The sequence below is a fragment of the Rosa rugosa genome, chromosome 4, assembly GCF_958449725.1.
Source record: "Rosa rugosa chromosome 4, drRosRugo1.1, whole genome shotgun sequence".
Classification (NCBI taxonomy): Eukaryota; Viridiplantae; Streptophyta; class Magnoliopsida; order Rosales; family Rosaceae; genus Rosa; species Rosa rugosa.
Window position 1 is genome coordinate 49,494,531 of NC_084823.1, and position 19,961 is coordinate 49,514,491.

Sequence of the window (19,961 nt, forward strand, 5' to 3'; positions counted from 1 at the left end):
CTCAATATCTATTAGCATCTGTTCACAAATTCCTAGCAAACCTTCTCTGATTCATTATGGGGAGAAAGAAGAAGTGCATCGACAAGAAAAAGGCTACTTTCCAATTAATCTCCCGAGATTCCTCCGATCCCAACGATGACGACTCACCGGCGGCGACCGAGTCTTCATCCAAGTCTCCGGCAACCCAACGACGATCCCGATTTGATCTTGGACGACGCGCCTGAGGACGAAGAAGGTGACCACTATTACGACCAGGCTTTCGGAAACTCTGAGGCGGCGGCTCAGCCCCTGCCGGAGAGACTGAGGAAGGAGATTTTGGACCTCGGGTTTCCGGACGACGGTTACAACTATTTGAACCATTTGAGGGAGATTAAGAACACCGGCGGTGGCTCAGCCTATTACTCCAACCCCAAGGCTAAGCTCGAGCAGCTTCCGCATGACGTTAAGGTGAGCTCATATTCTGTTTGCAAAATTTTTCAGTTATAACAAACTTGTTGTAGAGTTTAATTAATTGAGGACGAAGAAGGTGACAACTATTACGACCACACTTTCGAAAACTCTGTGGCGGTGGCTCAGCCCCTGCTGGAGAAACAACTTTGATAATTTAGGTGAGGCAATCTGCATTTGCATTAAGAAATAATGCATCTAAAATAGATATAATAAGTAGAACAACTTTTGTAAATGTGCTGGATTGTTTTGAGTAGAGAGAGTTAGATTCTGTTTCTAAGAATTAGCAATCATCATTTTATAAGACTGTAAGTAGTAAAGTATAACCAGATCAAATTGTAAATTTCCTAGTATTCGAATTCATGCTGTTTGAATATATTAAGCCAACACTTAAATACTTGTCCATTATAAACATGCTGTTTCTCCCATCTGTTTTTGACATATTTGAACGTCCACTGTGTAGGTCCATTATAAATACTTGTCCATTATAAACAAGGCCAAAATTAATATTATATCTCCCAGATATAACATCAGCTCCTCAAAATTGTTAGATCATGCCAAGGGATTTGTATAATTTGAAGTGCAGGTACCCTGTGAGAAATTTATACTACATAATATTCTTGAGTGATCTTCATAGCTCTCACTAATTTATTTAGGTTGATTTTTTTCTTAACAGCTTTTTTTTTTTTTTCTGGGAATTTAGTGCAGGACAAACTTTCTTGAGTGATCTTCATAGCTCAAGCTTTCTTTTTTCTTTTCATGTGGTACGGTGGGACATTTTGATTGCTTGCTCCAATGGATACTGGAATTACAGGCATCAGGTGATTAATTTTGGCCTTGCTTAATCAATAAGTGGGTTATTGTTTTTTATGTTTACTTTGACCATTGAATCAGCGATTGGGGCTTCAAACATGTGTTTGTTATCTTAATTTTTCAGGGGTGGATTTTTTTTTCCTGATTCTAGGTTCTTCCTGAAGAAGATTATGTAATTCCAACACAGATTACATTCCGGATATCTTCAGACAAAAAAATCACTGTTTTGGTAAGTAATTTTGTTCTTCACTCATAGATAAATTTATTGCAGTTAGATCGATAAAAATTTCAATTGAATTGATGGATTTTCGATTTTTACTGGATGAAATCTTTAAGAACCAAAAAACATGATGTATGTTGGAATATTACTGTAATATTCAGAAGAGAAATTTATAGGTTTCATGGCATGCTAAACTAGCTTTTATAGGTTTCATGGCATGCTAATCTAGCATGGTTTCTAATATATTTTATTTATGTTTATCAATCTCTTAGCCTATTTGGGATTTAATATCCATAAAAAGCCAAACGCTGATAAAGCATGGATCACGGTCCATTTCTGTTCAAGAACCACTCCAAGTTCATGAAGCTTTCCAATTCCAAGTAGTCTGATTTGTTATGTGAATTGTGACCCTGTTTTAAGTTTTTCTCTAAAGCAAGTTCCCAGCTTTTGTTTATTTCAAATATGACTTTCCAGACCTGATTACTCATGTTTATTTTCTTCTGTTTACTGGGTTACTCATATACTTTTTCTAGTAAAGATCTTTGGTTGGGTCACTTGGGTGTGTAGAATAATGAAAAACATGACAAGTTCATCGCAAGTAAAGTAGGAATTGAAGAACATCAGTCAGTGAATTTGAGCTCGAGTTTTATGCTAGTGTCATTTGTCAGTAAGGACTAAGGAATATGTTTCTATTATGTTTCACCTTTACAATATGTGTATTGCACTTGTACTTGCAAAAATCATTACGGATTTGAAATTTCTCCTCCTATTGTTGTTGCTATTCATGTAGTGCACATGGTTCTTTTGAGTTACTGTAGTGTAAGTGAATGACTGATGAAGGTGGGAGATGACCATAAGTGAACCATTTGTCAATTGGTTTCCAACTAAACCATTTCTGGGTACTTGAGGCAGTTGTCTCACTGTCAATCTCTGACCAAATCATTGTCAAGTCACTTGGCCAAGTCATTATTAACCTCAAGTTACTGACCATATCACTGTCAATCCCTAGCCAGGTCACATTGCATGTAACTGACTATGTCACTGTTATATCCACATCACTGACCAAGTTACTGGTCATGTCACTGGTCATGTCACAGTCATGAACATGTCACTGATCATATTACTGTCAAAGTCACTGATGATCTTCTCCTTTTCACAATTTTGTACAGGATATACAAACAGGACTACATGGGCTGGGGTAAAAGAAAACAGAGGGAAGGAAGTGAAGAAGATTGTGAAGAAGAAGCAAAAGTTCTAGCCATAAAGAAAAAGAAGAGTAGCAAGGACGAGAAATTTTAGAAATTTGTTTACGGCTTAAGATGCAAGTCACTAACCTGGTCAATTGTAAACTCTAACTTACCAAATCAATTAGTTTTATATATATTTTTATGGTGTCATTGGTATGTTTAGTTTTCCTTAATGAAATATTATTTTTATAGACCTTTTGCAGTAGTTCAACTTGCCAAGTCACCGGCAAAGTCACTGTCAATTCATGGCCAAGTCACTGTTAATATCAAGTCACTGGCAAAGTCACTGTTAACCTCAAATCACTGGCTATGTCATTGGCCAAGTTACCGGTCATGTCAGTCATGAACATGTCATTAACCATGTCACTGTCAAATTAATCACATGTCACTAACTAAGTAACTGGCCATGTCACTGACCAAGTAACTGTCAGTAGCCAAGTCACAAGTTAATAGCCAAGTCACTGTTAATCACATGTCACTAACTAAGTAACTGGCCATGTCACTGACCAAGTAACTGTCAGTAGCCAAGTCTTAAGTTAATAGCCAAGTCACTGTTAATCACATGTCACTAACTAAGTCACTGGCCATGTCACTGACCATGTCACTGACCAAGTAACTGTCAGTAGCCAGGTCACAAGTTAATAGCCAAGTCACTGTTAATCACATGTCACTAACTAAGTAACTGACCATGTCACTGACCAAGTAACTGTCAGTAGCCAGGTCATAAGTTAATAGCCAAGTCACTGTTAATCACATGTCACTAACTAAGTAACTGACCATGTCACTGACCAAGTAACTGTCAGTAGCCAACTCACAAGTTAATAGTCAAGTCACTGTTAATCACATGTCACTAACTAAGTAACTGACCATGTCACTGACCATGTCACTGTCAGTAGCCAAGTCACAAGTTAATAAAATTCAGAAGATGTCTAAAACTTGAATGAGCTGCAAAAGATCTATAAAATTAATATTTCATTAAGGAAAACTAAACATAACAGTGACATTATAAAAAAATACAAAAAAACTAATTGATTCAGTAAGCTGGAGTTTACAATTGGCCAATGACTTGCATCCTAAGCCCTAAACAAATTTCTAAAACTCTAAATTTGCAGAGATCCATCATTGCCTAAATTCCGCAAATGTCTTGGTTATATGAGCTCTATATTTGCAGAGATCCAAGCTATTGTAATTAGAAAATTTTTGGTTCAGCGTCTTCAGATTCCACTTGCGACAGATGCGTTTGCAAAGTGGTTATGGCTCTGCCAAAGCATTCAAATAGAGTATATAATCAGTTTCAGGACAATAATCATCCATACCAAGTGACAGATCTTTATTAGTACACATGTAACAAGAACTATATACAACTATATATCTCACCTGAAACTGGAATGCTGTGACGCCCTTTTCATGTTCAACACTCCCTGAAATGAAGAAAATAATAATTAATTTGAAAGTCCTAACAATCTTACATTATCTTTTAAGTAGGAGAGAAAATTTTAGGCTTATCTGATATCTTCAATTCTTTACTCCTTATCCTGACTCGAGACTCAAGATTAGCTCATGTTCCGGCTGAGACAACCGATGTGAACCACTGGTCATCATAATGGAAAGAACAGTTGGCATAGCAATAGGGATCCCACCAATTAGGATGACGAGTAGGTTTGCAATAACAACAGCAGCACGACCACTCTCCCTCCTCTGAATTCCAACTGGTATTCCAATAAACATTCCAACAACCATTGAATAGATGCAGAAGTATCCAATTGATGTTAAAAGCTGCAACGTACCATCAAACAAATATTACTTTTTGTTAACATTTAGCATCAGCGAAATTGGTCATTAATACAATTTATAGAAATTGTTCCCATCTGTTAACCCATAAGATTAGCTCATCTATGATTAATACAATGTGGAAAATGTGAAATAAACCTTCTAGAAATGGCTAACATGTATCGTTTTCTCCACAAGATCAGCTGAGTTTCCAAAGAAAGTATGGATACCAGTTGCAATAACAACTCCTTCAAGTTCTCCTTGTTTGCATGTTGATCCTCAGTAAACCACATCACCAGGATTTTTGGTCACAGGAAGCGATTCTCCGGTAAGAGCAGACTACATGTGATAGAGAGAACATCAAGTTCAGAAATGATATACTTCAGATATATATTGCATCATCAATACAGATATATAATATTCCTTGATTGTTGACTCGAGTCATGAACAGAGTTTTCTAAGCACGATCTGTTTCATGTCACCTGATCAATCTTTAAAGGATCACCTTCAAGAAGGCGTGCACCAGATAGAACGATATCACCAAGTTTGATGCTAATTATGTCTCCAGGAACCAATCTTGCCGCATCTTTTTCTGTCCATTTTCTGTCACGTAAAACCTGGTAATAAATAAAAAAATAAAAAATAAACACAGAGAGACCAAATTTGGAACTCATCAATTTCAACAAGAAACAAAAGAAGAAATGGTATGTAAACCTGCACTGGACTAGCTTATCCAAAAGTAATGTTTGAAGAGAATGACCTTCGCTTTTGGGGCCGACTGAACCATAAGAGCAGCAGCAGCATTGCCTGCATTGTTTTCCTCTATAAAACTGATGGTAGAATTAATAATAAGTAGGATAATGATGCCAACAAAATCATGATAACTTGCATCATATATATGCACAAAAAAGGAGACGTCACCATGTAGTAATCTAGGATCTGCAGAATTCATTGCACTCTAGAGAAAACCATCCCGATGTTTTTTTTTTCCTTAGTAAGTTTAATTGATATAAAACGCTTGATGTTTTTAAGTTAAAAAGTGAGAGAGATTAAAACTAAGTTCATGTCAAAGTTTAATCTTCAAGATAACTGATGCAAGCATTACCTTCTTGTTTTCAACACTTTGTACTCTACAGGAAGAGAGGGGAAAGATAAGGAAAAAAAAGAGGAGCAAGGGTTATAGTGTAGATTTGCCCCTCCTTGGCTAAAAACAATGGCTAGGATAGCTGCAGCTTCCATGAACCAGGACAGAGGATTCCACATAAAGCCCAAAAACTTCAAAAGTTTGCTTTCCTATATGTCAATAGAAAAGTGTAACGATGAAGAATTGAATCAAAGCAATGATAACCAGTATGTACACAACTACACATACATATATGGATACTCATGCTTAACATTTGCATCCTGACCTTCTTTTCTTCAAGCTTAATTATTATAACCAAATAAATTCAACCGCTCTTTAACTTCATCAGAGCTCAAACCATCTTTTGTGCATTTAAGATGGTCAAAAACTTCTTCCATCAGTTACATACGCCTGCATAAATCAACCCCAACTATTATGAACGGCTAGTCAAATATAAAACACTTGATGCTCAACCGGAGTTTTTCATCAGGCTCGTCCCTGATAAGACCAACAATACCCTCTCTATCATTGACAGCGGTATCGGCATGACCAAAGCAGGTAATTAAAAATTTAGATTTCTTTCGAGTTATAACTTATATCCTGTTGTTCTATGTTTTACCAAGAAAATCTAAGTATATAATTACAAAAGATCATTAGCTGTTAGTTGTGTTGTAAACTTTTGTCATCTACTGTTGAAATTTTCCATTAACTACTTAATCAAAGGAGTGAAGTCTGTTGTTAAAATTGTCTATATGATTAATCGAGAATAACTATATGATGGATTGATGATAAACAAGTATCTAACTGTACCAAACTAAATAACCTTTTGCAATATATGAAAGGTCATTGGGGGTTCGATCTAATTCGAATATACTCATGTATATGTAGATTTGGTGAACAACTTGGATACAAGGTCGGGGACCAAGGAGTACAGAACCACAAATCAAGCCTAGAAAGGGAAACACCAATACAAAGGCATCTAAAAGCAAAACCCCTACAGCGATCCAGATGTTGAGAACAAAGCAATAGCAATAAAATCAGAGAAGGTTGAATTTGATGGAAAATCAATCAGGAATAAACAGATCACAAAAGTAACTAAGTTAATGACTAAGTCAAGCATGGAAATGAAGCTGAACCTGATGGTTACCACACGGTTCACAGTCAGAGTAAGGCACATAAGTGACTGTACTCCTTGTATCCACAGTCAGAGCGACAATCTGAGGTGTTGTCCCAATCCACAGCCGCGTCATGTATTACCTGATTCCAATTCCAAGTTCCAGAACCTTCAATTCACTACAACTACAAATACCAGAGCTGAAAAAAATTAGGGAGAATTGAGAAGAGAATCAAACCCGTTGGTAAGGAGATCATCGTAGAGCCTCATGTGCCCGTTTGGCTATGATCTCTGGAGATGTCGATCGTCGAAGACTCGCCGGATTGCTGGCACCGCTTCAAGAACTCACCCACTGATCCAAAGGACGCGTCGTTCTTCGCCATTGACACTCGAGAGAGGAGGTCTGTGACTTTGTGGAGGAGGAGGAGAATATAGAGAGTGAATTGGCTTGAAGGGCAGAATCGGAATCAAAAAAATTAAAAATTGACCTTTTTTAACATCATCTCATTATTAATAAGGACTAAATTAATATTACTAACAATTTATAATGGACCTTTTTATCAAGTGGGAAACTATGTGATTTTTTTATCATTTCACACTCTAATGTAACATTTTCCATCATTTCCCTATAATTTTACTTTTCTTTTTCAAATAAATCAGCGCGCAGAACATAGGGTCTGAGTCATTTGACTTTGTTGCATCACATGTGCTAGTTTTCGGGCGTGGGAAAGAACATGCTAAAACGGGTGGGCAACCAATGTTTCTTACATGATTTTTTCTGATATCCCCAAAATACCCCTCTTAAATTTTGCAGTATTTCCTTTCTCTGGTTCCCTCTTCTGTTTCTTCTCCGGTTCACTCTCCTCTCCGATCTCCTCCCTGCTTAGTCGAACCGCTCTACAGTATCCGCAGGACTCCGGTAATTACAATCTCCGGTTTATTTTTTCCGTCTTTCAGTTTTCTTTCAATTTTCATTCTTCCTTCTTCCTTTACATTTCCGGGTTTAACATATTCCATTTCTAGGGTTCATTCTCTCTCGTCTTCCTTGTGTACCAGAATTTTTCTTCCTTTTGATTCTGATGTTAAACTCAGACTAATTCGTAGTAATGCTCCTATCCTGTTAAGTAGAAAATGCATTGTAGCGACTTAAATACTTGAGTACTTTACTTTAAGGATCTAAATGAACTAAAACCCATAAAAAATTGCAAGTTCTTAGTCCTTCATCTGAGTCAGAATCCTCCTGCGGGAAGTTTAGTGTAGGGAACTACGGATTAGCGTTGTAGCTTGGTGTTGTTTTACCATGGAAAAAAAGTTTTTTTTTTTTTTTCCTTTTATTGTTTGATGAATTTTGCACCTGTTTTTTTATGTGTGGTTGAATTATTTTTTAGCTTTGGGGAAGTTAGAGAGTTGCTCATGTGGATTAAAGTCTTGTATCTTCTAAATTCAGCTTGAAATTGGGGTTATTATTAGTGTACAGGAAAACATCTAAAATTGCAAATTGTGTATCCTATTCCAATTGGATAGTGATTACTGCTAATTGGAATGATATGTAGTAGCTATGTTTGATATTCTATCCTAGGTTCGCGTGTTTTACTTTTTACCAATTTCATTACTGAAATCTATTATAATTAGAGGTGCTGATAGGGAGGGCTTCCCTAGATCCTTGTAACCACTGTCATATCCGTGTACTTTGAATCTCAGTTTGAGGTTTCTATGTTTTTTGTATCTTGGTCTTCTTCAATAATTTGTTGTCTCCTGCCTTCCTCTGGAGGTTGGTTTGCTGATTTAGACAGTGCTTATTCAATGAATTAAGTTCGTACTCATCAATAAAGAAAATAGAGAAGAGAAGATCTAGTATGAATGCTATTTCTAGTCATCTGTAGAAAGCCAAATTTGCTGGACTGGAGATATGGCATAAGTATCTGCATAGGGCTCCTTTTCTATAGAATTTTTTAAAAGGCTGAATTTTGTTGATGATTTAGTTTATCTCTTATTTTGGTTCTGGGATAAATATCTAAGTTTAGGGTTTTAACTTTAGGTTGATAGGACTTCAGTTCTTCCTTATCTTTGTACTTGTTATTTTTTTTCCCTGGTCAATTTACATTTTGCTTTTTAGGAGATATGGTTATCTTGATATGTGGCCCTATCTGTTAACCAATAAAGAGAACGATATATAATGGCATGGGGTTGTTAATTTGGCTTTAATCTGAAATGATCAAGTTCTGTCTGCCAAACATAGAATCTTAGATAGAAAGAGATTGTGGGGGTAGATGATGAAGATAAAAGGAGACACTGTCCATTTGTTAAACAAGCTGTTCTTTGGCTTTGTTACTGTTAAGCAAGCTGCAAAATGAAATTGAATTTTGAGATATAATTTCCTATATTCAACTTAGGAATCTCTTTTTCTTGAAATTGTAAAAACATAGTAGGACACATATATGGATATGCTATTATTGAGTTGTATTTTATGGTGCAGTTACCAAAACATTTCTGTGTTCATCAGTATGTAACACTGAGTGCATATTTTATTCTTGTCATAGCTGCTTCTTTTTGGTGTGTGGCCGCATGAGTCATATTATGTACTCAAGAATGTGTCATTGGTTCAAATTCATTATTAGTTGCTGGATTGGTCTCATCTATTTTTTAATTTGAGGCATTATGCAATCACCTTCTGTATTTTAGGTGGTTCACTGCATAACTGATTTTCTTTTGCTATTTGTTTTAGTCTTGTGCGAATCTAGGACGGTTAAGAACACTTGGCATCTCTTGAATAAACTATGGCTTGCTCTGAATCTGGCGGAGAAGAAAGGGAACCAACACAAGCCAATGCTTCTCCGAGGAAGCCACGGATTCTACTTGCTGCTAGTGGAAGTGTAGCTGCCATAAAGTTCGGTAACCTCTGCCATTCTTTTTGTGAATGGGCTGAAGTAAGAGCCATTGCCACAAAAGCATCCTTGCATTTCATTGATAGAGCAGCACTTCCCAAAGATGTAATTCTTTACACAGATGATGATGAATGGTCCAGTTGGAACAAAATAGGTGATAGCGTGCTTCATATTGAGCTACGCCGTTGGGCTGATGTCATGGTTATTGCCCCATTGTCAGCAAACACCCTAGCCAAGGTAATATTTAGCAATCTGGAAATCTGTATTGCTTTTCTACTTAGATTACCGACAGGGAAACATTTATGTGAGTTCAATTCACTGCATATTAGTATGTCACTCAAACTGTTTCTGTGTGACTTTCAAATCTTATTGCTCATTCACTCTATTGTACTAACTGAACATGGATCTGAAAATGCATGTATGTAGGCTTCTTGCATCCATATATATAATTTCCTTTCTCTTGGATTTATTATATGTGAAGTGATGTTTATCTTTCTGAAGATGACTTTAGTTGTTGCCAAGCCTGATATTGGCTTTGCTCAGCTTCTTTCACCTGCAAGTTTCCTGGTTCTTATACACCATCTGGTTTTACGCGTAAAATATTTAAATTCACTTCTTTCTGTTATCTTCTTATTTAAACAATGTTTCTTGGTCTTGTAGATTGCTGGCGGTTTGTGTGACAATCTACTCACCTGTGTTGTGCGAGCATGGGACTACAACAAGTCTTTGTTTGTTGCACCAGCCATGAACACCTTGATGTGGAAGAATCCCTTCACAGAGCGACATCTCATGTCCATTGATGAACTTGGAGTTTCGCTCATCCCACCTGTCAAGAAGAGGCTGGCTTGTGGGGATTATGGGAATGGTGCAATGGCTGAGCCTTCTGTGATCTATTCTACCGTAAGACTATTCTATGAGTCGCGAGTTCAACAAGGTGGCAGTAGTGTTCAGTCTGCTGGATCGTAAAGTCGCCATATTGGGACTTGATGACAGTATTTAATTAGGGTCGGCGTCTGTAAAATGCTACTTACATGTGGTTCTTCAGTATTCAAACTAGCTAACGAAACTGCAACTCTTATAATTTATGTGGATCGAGGTTTGGCCTGTCATTGGTTCTACATCTAATGAGAAGATATTGGATATGTGCTGAATTTTTCTTGTTCTACTTAAGATGTGCTGTGCTGTATGGAACGAACAGTGAGATAAATGATGTTCCTTGGGCATGGTTATATAAGCAGTAGCTTTGATTAACGACTTCAAACGATCTATAGCTTCTACTTTTAACTCTCACCTCCCACTCCACACAACTGATCAACAGTGTTTATTCGAGTTTTGTGATCTCGAGTAGCCAATCAGCCATGGTGCGAGTCACCGGCCCTTTATCGATCTTTCTTAGTTATTTTCATCAACCAAAATTCTATTTGTAAACAAGCTGATTGGTCATAATAAATTCTTAGGGCAACTCCTACCATGGAGTGCTATACTAGTATAGTCTTATAAATGGAAAAACCCATCTCCAACAGGTAAAAAAGAGGGTTACAGTTCTGGTATTATAGAACTGGGTTCTAAAGTCTAAACCAAGTCTCATATTTGAGACTTTTTCAGAACCAGGACCTCCACTGTTCACGCGGGACCACAGCAGAGGAGAAGAAAGCTGACGACGCTCCAGAGAAGAAGGAAGAGATGACGCGCTGGGCTGGAGGGAAGGGAAACTTCGCACGCGCGCGTGGTACGCTGGAGGAAGGATTATCTGCAAAGCAGCTGACGCATGTGGACGGCTGAGATCCGTCCATTTCGAATATGGACGGGTCTGATGGCTTTATATATATATATATATATATATTTTTTTTTTAATTTTATATAACGGTAATATAAAACGATCTGAGGGCTGAGATTTGATATGTTAAAATTATCAACGGCTCTTGGTAAATCAGATGTTATTAATTCTATTTTCAACAAAAAAAAAAATAGAAAAAAATTACCAGAAAATGGGGAAAAAATTCTATTAATTCTCGCATTTAAGTATAACATATTCATAATGAAAATAAAAATTCTCACATTTAAATAATAAGAATAATTATTAAATATTATGATAAAATGTTAAATTATTTTTTCTTACCTTATTTAATTAAATTAACATATTTTTAATATAATATTCATCCAAATTATACTCATATTATATTTTAGTCAAGAATAGTGAAAATAGCACCCCAAATAGAACCCATGGTTGGAGATGAGAATTGATGGATACATGAATAGTGCAACTAGGGGGTGCTAAAATGAGAATAGCACCCCCAAATAGAACTCATGGTTGGAGTTGCCCTTAGGGAATGAAATTGGCATCCGTTTTTAAATAAAAAATATAAAAATATTAAAAAAAACTCAATTTTTTTGTTTTTGCCCCAGATTACATTGCAATGAGACATGCAAAAGAGAAGAGAATATGTGGTGCTGGCAGGTGAGGGTTGGGTTTGAGTTTCTGGCAGGAGATCTCTGGGAGGTGGACGATCTCGTGTTGTTGGAGGCTTGGATTGATGGCGCGATCTATGGCGGCGTCGATCGGGTTCGATGAAATTGAGACGGATTTGTGGTGCTGCAGCTCGTGGAGGCACTGGTTTCGTCGTGTTTCTTGTGGCGGCGTGGTTCGTCGAGTTTGCAGGAGCGGCGAACTGTGGCGGACTCGAGTCGGTGGGGATATGACAGAGCAAACACTGGGCATGACGCAGCTTGTGGCGGTGGTTGTTTTGTTGTATTTCTTGTGGCGGAGATGGAAGCTCCGACGTCCACATCGGACACAGAGAGTGTGGGTCTTGTTGCGGCGCTTGCCAAAGCTACCAGTTCCTTTTCCCTATTCATATTTCAACAACATAGTTACAAATCCATACATGTTTATGATCAAGCTAGAAATTGAGAGAGAGAGAGAGAGTTTTACCATTTCGTTGTTTGGCTGCTGCAGAAACCCTAAATCTGGAGGGGTGTTGTGTGTGACTGTGTGTGTGGAGGAAAACTGACGGAGAAGAAGAAGCAGTCGTTTTATATAGATTAGGGTTTCTCTTGGAATTTTCAGTTAAATAGATGAAATTGGCCCTAAAGCGGGCTGGGTTCTATAGGCTCTGAAGAGTTCATAACAATGGCCAAGTATCCAACTTAAATAAAGCCCACTCGATTATTGGGTTATAGAAAAAGAAATAGATCATCAGTTAAAGGCCCATATTTACTGGAAGCGTGGAACGGTGGAAGTCTTCGATGACTTTGATTAAATTATCTAAATGACAGTTCATTAACAAGTGCGGGGATAGCTCAGTTTGGAGAGAGTGTGGGTTCTGTTAGTTAGTTTGTTGTGGGGATTTGGCGAGAGAGAGAGAGAGAGAGGAGGGTGGTGCAGCCAAGGTGTTCGATAAAAAGCCTCTTGAGAAATTTGGTTTCGGAAACAAGCTCCATTTTCCTTTTCGTTGCACAATTTGGCGTAAAGGCCAGTGCTTTCCTTTTAGGTCTTGAAGATTGTTGCGCAAGTTTCCTTCAATCTTTGTCTTCTAAACCCATTGAAGCTTACATGTTATTGATTTTCTGGTCTTTGCTTATGTTTAATTCTTGAACTGGTTCTCAAAGATTGAAACTTTCTTCATTTATTGGCTGACCCACTGTTTGTTCTTATGCCTGCAACATATAGAGGTGGTTCCTCAATGCTTGTATTGGTTCAATTTTACCTGGGAAAAAAGTTGTTCTTGGCATACGATTGAATTTCTAATTAGATAGTTTTGAAGTATGTTTGTGTTTCTTCGTTAAATTGCTGAATTGGGTGTCCAAGATTGGTACTTTCTTGGCTGCCCTAAAGGAATCCCCCTTTTCCTTTTTTTTTTTCTTTAGTTACAATATTTTTTGAAAAATTCTATGCACAAAAATCAAATTTTTTTTCTTCTTGCAGCATTAATTCCAAGCCCAACCTCAAGCTAAAGCCCGTGCTCAGGCCCAGATGCAAGCTCGGGCTAGAGCGCAAGTCTGAGCTGAAGCATGGTAAGAAGACTGGGTCCCAATTCTGCGACTGTAGTTCGCCTCTAACCATTTTTCTTTTATCATCTATCTATTTAATTTCCTCCAACATTTTATAATTGCCTAACCAAGCAATAAGGTTTGAAAATAATTGCATACTTGTATTCCTATCAAATTAATTATATTGAAATTATATACCATGCAGTTTTCATCTCGTTTTTATATGCAACTACAGTGAGAAAGTTGTGGTTAAAATAGCACAATATATTCATTTGCAAAATGTTTGTAAAATAATGATGAATCTTAGGTCCAAGAAGATATTTTCATGATAGAAGTGTGGAGATAATTATACCCACTAGCTAGTCTTTAAACAATGGTGTGAATCATTTAATTCATCATAAATTTTGTTGGGTCTGAAAAGAACAAAAATGTTTTCATGGAATGAGCATTTAATATATTGGAATAATATTGGCATGAATGTTGTCGAAATGGTCTGATGGAACTACTAGTGGTAGATCCACTTGAAATGCTATTTGGGTTGTAGCTCAACCCAAAATTCTTTCAATAGTTTAGATATCACATGTGCTAATATTGCATGGTACCAAAGTTGGTTCAATTGGCAAATGCAATGTTTATTTAGCTCATTTTTAACGTATGATTGTGGTTTATGTCTTTTGTTTCCTCATTTTCTTCTCCCTTTTTTCATTGGTTAAAGTATTTTCTATTAATATTTGTTTTTTATAAAAAAATCTACTAAAATCTAGTATGAAATTCTTTGAAGCATTAAAAAAAAAAGAAGGGTTTTCTTATAAACAGGTCTTAGATTAACACAGTCTAAATTTACATTATGGGTTTGCCATTGACTACAAAAGTGATAAATGCATAACGAAAGAGAGGCTGTCAACTAAGTTTAAGTAGGTTTTTGAATTAATGTAACTGGAACGTAAAGACAAAAAAAAAAAAAAAAGATGAAAAAATAGTCACTTTTTTTTTTTCAACTTAAATTTGTCAATTGAAATTTGATAACAAGCTGAAAGAAATTAAGCTCCAAATAGTAGGACTACAATGCGGGTTTGCATTTTGCTTCTAGACCTATAACCAAGCAACATCTTGGGTGCACATTGTTCAAACTCGCTAGTAAGTAGTACTTTTCGAGTGGTATGAAGTATTAGGCCATGTTGATATTTTCTATATACTGTGCTGCGACTAGTACTCGAAGATAGATTTAGTTTAATATATTAGATTTCTAGCGTGTCTTAATGGCAAATCATTATACATAATTTCGCTCTATTTAAGTACCTTTTGACGGAAAAATAGAAGATAAACAAGATTTGGGCTTTGGAAAAGTGTCCGGATACAGCCCAAGTCCAAACTCAGCCCAAAGTAAGCCTGAGGTTACCAATGCTTTGCCAGAACTCGAAGGAGAACACTCGGTCTTAGCTCTCCTGCTCAAGCAAGGTCTTGCAATGGCCGTGTCATTAGCTCCTCAAAACACAAACGACGATCAACAATCCAATCACCCAACCCAACCCAGGAAGGTCTTCAATTCAAGCAAGCCCCTTCTCCAAGCTTCATGCATTTGCCACGTGTCACGCCTCACCACACCGAAGCAATGCGCCACAAGATTCGACTTTTTAACACTATGTGCAGGTTAATACGGTGCGTTTGGGTCCCTGAAAGCCCCACGTTTTATGCCGAGCTAAAGTTGTTGGATTCTGTTAGTTAGTTTGTTGTGGGGATTTGGCGGGAAAAAGAGAGAGAGAGAGAGAGATAGGGGTCTGTGAACAAGAGGGTGTAGTGCAGCCAAGGTGTTCGATACAAAGCCCTGAGAATTTTGGTTTCGGAAACAAGCTCCATTTTCGTTTTCGTTGCTCAATTTGGCGTAAAGGTCAGTGCTTTCCTTTTAGGTCTTGAAGATTGTTGCGCAAGTTTCCTTCAATCTTTGTCTTCTAAACCCATTGAAGCTTACATGTTATTGATTTTCTGGACTTAGCTTGTGTTTAATTGTTGATTTGGTTCTCAAAGATTGAAACTTTCTTCATTTGTTGGCTGACCTATTGCTTGTTCTTATGCCTGTAACATATGGAGGTGCTTCTTCTATGCTTTGTATGCTCGTATTGGTTCAATTTGACCCGGGAAAAATGTTGTTCTTGGGATACCATTGATTTTCTAATTAGGGATTTTAGTAGTTTGTTTGTGTTTCTTCATTTAATTGCTGAATTTTGTGTCCAAGATTGGTACTTTCTTGGCTGCCCATTGGTTATTGTTGCTTGCAATGTGGAGGTCCTTGAATGCTTTGTATGTTTGTCTTGGTTTAATTTCACCCCGGGGGAAAAAGTTGTTCTTGATATGGGTAAATTATCACATTTATCTTTCCTGTTGAATTGTGTCTTCTATTGTTTTGTTAACTGAGGAAAAAGGTTATCTTTGTTACTTAGTAGAGAGTAAGAGGGTCCTCCTCTGCAGCTAAGCTTGACTCTGCCTTCAGTGTTCTTGGGGGTATAAATGAACATGTAGAGAAACTAGATGGGTATTCTTTTCTTGAGTCAAGTTTCATGGTGCAATGAAGATTGAAAATTTATCTGGCTTTCTAGATGATCTATTTGGGAGCATTATGTTATTGTTATGCTTACCGTGACTGCCTTTTGTTTCGGGTTTGTTGCGTAAATGGATCAGTCCTATCAACTTGCTTAAGAATGTGCAATTGCTGTATATGTTATTGATTGGTCTCCTTTTGTTTTTAATATGAAGCCTTTATGTAGTCACTTTAGGCATAGGTTTTTATCTCAAGTAAATCTAGGATGTTTACAAACATGTTGGTATCTCTTGCGTAGGTCATGGATTTCGTCGAACCTGGGAGCTCTGGAACCCGGAGGATACAAGCTCCGAGGAGGCCATGTGTTCTACTTGGTGCTAGTGGAAGTGTAGCTGCCTTGGATTTTGATGAACTCTGCCATACTTTCTGTGAATGGGCAGAAGTAAGAGCAGTTGCCACAAGAGCATCTTTGCATTACATTGACAGAGCATCATTGCCCAAGGATGTAATTCTTTACACTGATGAAGATGAATTGTCTTGGTGGGACGAAACAGGTGATAATGTGGTTCACATTGAGCTGCAGAATTGGGCTGATATCATGGTTATTGCTCCCTTATCAGTAAATACACTAGGAAAGGTAATATTTGATAATCAAGAAATTTCTTTGCTGCATGAAGTTGTTTTAAGTTAGCGTAGTAGATGAGAGTTTTGGTTCTCTAGTGGATTAGAAACATGTGATAAATCTGAGTTCTTTTCACTGGAAACTGATATCAAAATCTTATTCAAACGGTCATCTGTTAACTTTCAAAGTGCTCAACTCTATGTCTCACTCTATGTCTCTATGTTTCTTTTTTCTCTGGGAGAAATAGTGGGCGAATAATGGAAACGGCCATGCCTATAAAGCGCCTTCTTGACTTGGCCTTGTAACATTTATCTTTATCTGATAATCAAATCAATTAGAAAATCTTATTCAAAGTGCAACCAAGCTGAAAAATTTTCTTTATAATGTATAATTGTATATATGTGGCTTACTGAAACATGATTGAAGTTTAGTTGCTTTTACGTTTTCAGTTGTCATGGGGTCAATCACATCTTGTAAAGATTTGTAGAAAGTAGAGAAGTCGCATACTTTGAGAATTTTGAATCACATTACTCCATGGCTGCTTTTTTCTTGTCTTGTCATTTCTGCTGATAGAAAAGTAGTTTTGTTTATTCATTAGTTGCATTCACACAAGCATGTAATGCAAGTTTGTGAATCACCCCCTTTTCTTGGATATATAATGTTTGAAGTTTCTGACATGTCTGAAGACAAATTTTAATAACAATAGGCACTGGATCTTCTCGGCTTCTTTCACCTTGATGTTTCCTTTCTCTGATATCTTATCTGGTTTCATGTGTAAACTCTAAAGCTTTACCTCATTTTGTTTGTACTCTTTTTAATTACTGTCCTGTGTTCTTGTAGATTGCTACTGGATTGTGCGACAATCTACTTACCAATTTTGTATTTGCTTGGAATTACGAAAAACCTTTGTTTGTTGCACCGGCCATGAATGCCTTGATGTGGAGGAATCCTTTCACCGAGAAGCATCTGATATCAATTGATGAACAGGGAATTATACTCATACGACCTGAGGATGGCAAAATGGCTGAACATTCTATAATTTACTCCACTGTAAGACTATTTACAGCCAAGAAAGCAGTTCTTTTGTTTTAATTAACCTGATTTAGAAAAGCAATCCATGTTTTAGGTCGAAGGTTCAACAAATTGCCTGATTTCCTTTTGTTTTTACTTTTAAATAGTGTTGATCCTGTCATCCTGTGTGAATCATGGAATTTTAAGAGTACTCGTTGGAATATGGTGAATAGGTTATGGCTTGTCCCAAACTTGGAAATGTTATATGGGAGCCAATACAAGCCGATGCTGCACTCAGAAAGCCAAGAATTCTACTCGGTGCTAGCGGAAGTGTAGCTGCCATGAAACTTAGTCAACTCTGCCGTAGTTTTTCTGATTGGGCAGAAGTAAGAGCAGTTGCCACAGGAGCATCTTTGAGATTCATTGATAAAGCATCATTTCCCAATGTAATTGCTTACACCGATGGGGATGAATTTTCCCGTTGGAACACAACAGATGATAGTGTGCTTCCCGTTAAGCTCCGCCACTGGGCAGATATCATGGTTATTGCTCCATTATCAGCAAACACATTAGGCAAGGTAATATCTGATAGATGGGAAATCTCACTACTTTATGAAGTTGAAATTTGTGTTGTTTGTTGAAATTATTTGCCCTGTTGGATGAACAATAGGATCAGGATATACAGGAGTTCATCTCACTAGAAAATGCACGTCACTAAACCAATCTGTGTAACTTTACTATTTGATTGCTAATCCGTCTATTTGTTTTTGTTGTTTGGAAAATATTGAGAGAACAGGGAGAAGGGGTTTGGTTAAAATTTCCTTCTGTTCTTTTCCTTTTAAGATATGTTTTTCTGAGAATACAATGGATTAGAAATCTTTATATTTGGGGCTACTGAGACAGTGCTGAAATTTAGTTTTGATTGCTTTTCCCAGTTGTATTATACGGCAAATATTTTCAGTGTTGTTATAAAATGTATTAATTCACGATTGCATTTGTATTGGACACATCTGTTGTTCTTAAGTTGACTTTAGCTACTGTCATTGGCTTTGCTCTAGTTCTTCCCTGGATGTTTCCTAATTTCTTACATTATCTGGTTTTTCATATGTAACCTATAGTTTTATCTTTTTATTTGTAAGTTGTTGTTAATTGCTGCCTTATGTTCTTGTAGATTGCTGGAGGGCTGTGTGACAATCTACTCACCCACATTGTATATGCATGGGATGACAGCAAGCCTTTGTTTGTTGCGCCGGCTATGAACACCCTGATGTGGGATAATCCCTTGACGCAGCAACACATCAAGGCGATTGAGGAACTTGGATTTTCACTCATCCTACCCATCACAAGGAATGGTGCAATGGCTGAAGTTTCGTTGATATACTCCACTGTGAGAACCTTTGTACATTCGCACGTTCAACCAGCAGGGAGAGTTGTTTAGCAAGCAATGCTGTAAAAGCTGATGATAGCATTTGACTTGGAAGGTATAACGTGGTAAAATTGTCCTGGCGCATGATGTGTTTTGGAATGTGAATTAGGCTAACGAATATCTGCAAATGTCGTAGTCAATTTGGATTCAGGTTGTCATTAGGTCCTTTGATCTTGTATGCACTCTACATATGATACTGGGAATTTACCATAGATACTGTATCTTTAACAGCTTTAGTACCTACATTTCTTGTTCTATGTGAATGAGGTACAGTGTTACTTACATATATTAAATGTTGCTTTTGTGGCCTTGATTATATCAGTACATAGTCACATACTACATTCATCGGCATTTATAAGAGCTATCAGTAATGTCATCGTGGTAGTTGAAATCTTTAAAGATGTAGATCAAAGCACCGCCCAAACTCCTACTGAAAGTGAGAACATAAACGGTGCTAACTGCTAAGTCTCGTTTCAGATTTGAAAGGAAACAGAAACCATAATTTGTTGCTTCTTGTTTTCTCACTACCTCAGCAAGTACAGTTGAGTGTGGGCACATGACCATTTAAGGCCTACTATTTTTAGGTTCAACTACCAAAGTTACAACTCTCGCTTCTTAAAGTAATGCTCCACTAACATTCAGATATAGCTAGCATAACATAGAATTAAATATAATCCACCCCTTAACTGATCTCTGTAAGATATATATGAGAATATGGGTCAATTTCACCCTCAGAAACCAACTTATGGGGAAAGGG

At 37.2% G+C, this 19,961-nt stretch overlaps 2 protein-coding genes and 1 pseudogene across 4 annotated transcripts; 2 read left to right on the plus strand and 1 right to left on the minus strand.

The window, feature by feature from the left end:
- Nucleotides 1-3,682: 3,682 nt before the first annotated feature.
- LOC133746299 (ATPase 7, plasma membrane-type-like) lies at nucleotides 3,683-7,144 on the minus strand (annotated as a pseudogene).
- A 353-nt stretch (nucleotides 7,145-7,497) lies between these two features.
- On the plus strand, nucleotides 7,498-10,784 carry LOC133745228 (phosphopantothenoylcysteine decarboxylase-like). The gene is made up of 3 exons (XM_062173260.1): nucleotides 7,498-7,653; nucleotides 9,460-9,856; nucleotides 10,280-10,784. Exons 2-3 carry the CDS (start codon nucleotides 9,512-9,514, stop codon nucleotides 10,583-10,585), a joined length of 651 nt encoding a protein of 216 aa, XP_062029244.1. The 5' UTR covers nucleotides 7,498-7,653; nucleotides 9,460-9,511; the 3' UTR covers nucleotides 10,586-10,784.
- Nucleotides 10,785-14,919: 4,135 nt separating this feature from the next.
- Nucleotides 14,920-19,522, plus strand: LOC133746198 (probable phosphopantothenoylcysteine decarboxylase). Of its 3 annotated transcripts, none has more exons than XM_062174367.1 (5): nucleotides 14,920-15,497; nucleotides 16,444-16,782; nucleotides 17,608-17,817; nucleotides 18,012-18,356; nucleotides 18,950-19,522. In XM_062174367.1, the coding sequence occupies exons 2-5, from the start codon at nucleotides 16,447-16,449 to the stop codon at nucleotides 19,214-19,216; spliced, it is 1,158 nt and encodes a 385-aa protein (XP_062030351.1). In that variant the 5' UTR covers nucleotides 14,920-15,497; nucleotides 16,444-16,446; the 3' UTR covers nucleotides 19,217-19,522. The 3 variants fall into 3 exon arrangements, with proteins under 3 accessions (XP_062030351.1, XP_062030352.1, XP_062030353.1); XM_062174368.1 differs by having other exon boundaries at nucleotides 19,009-19,191; XM_062174369.1 differs by lacking the exons at nucleotides 14,920-15,497; nucleotides 16,444-16,782 and having other exon boundaries at nucleotides 17,681-17,817; nucleotides 17,946-18,356.
- The last annotated feature ends 439 nt before the right edge of the window (nucleotides 19,523-19,961 follow it).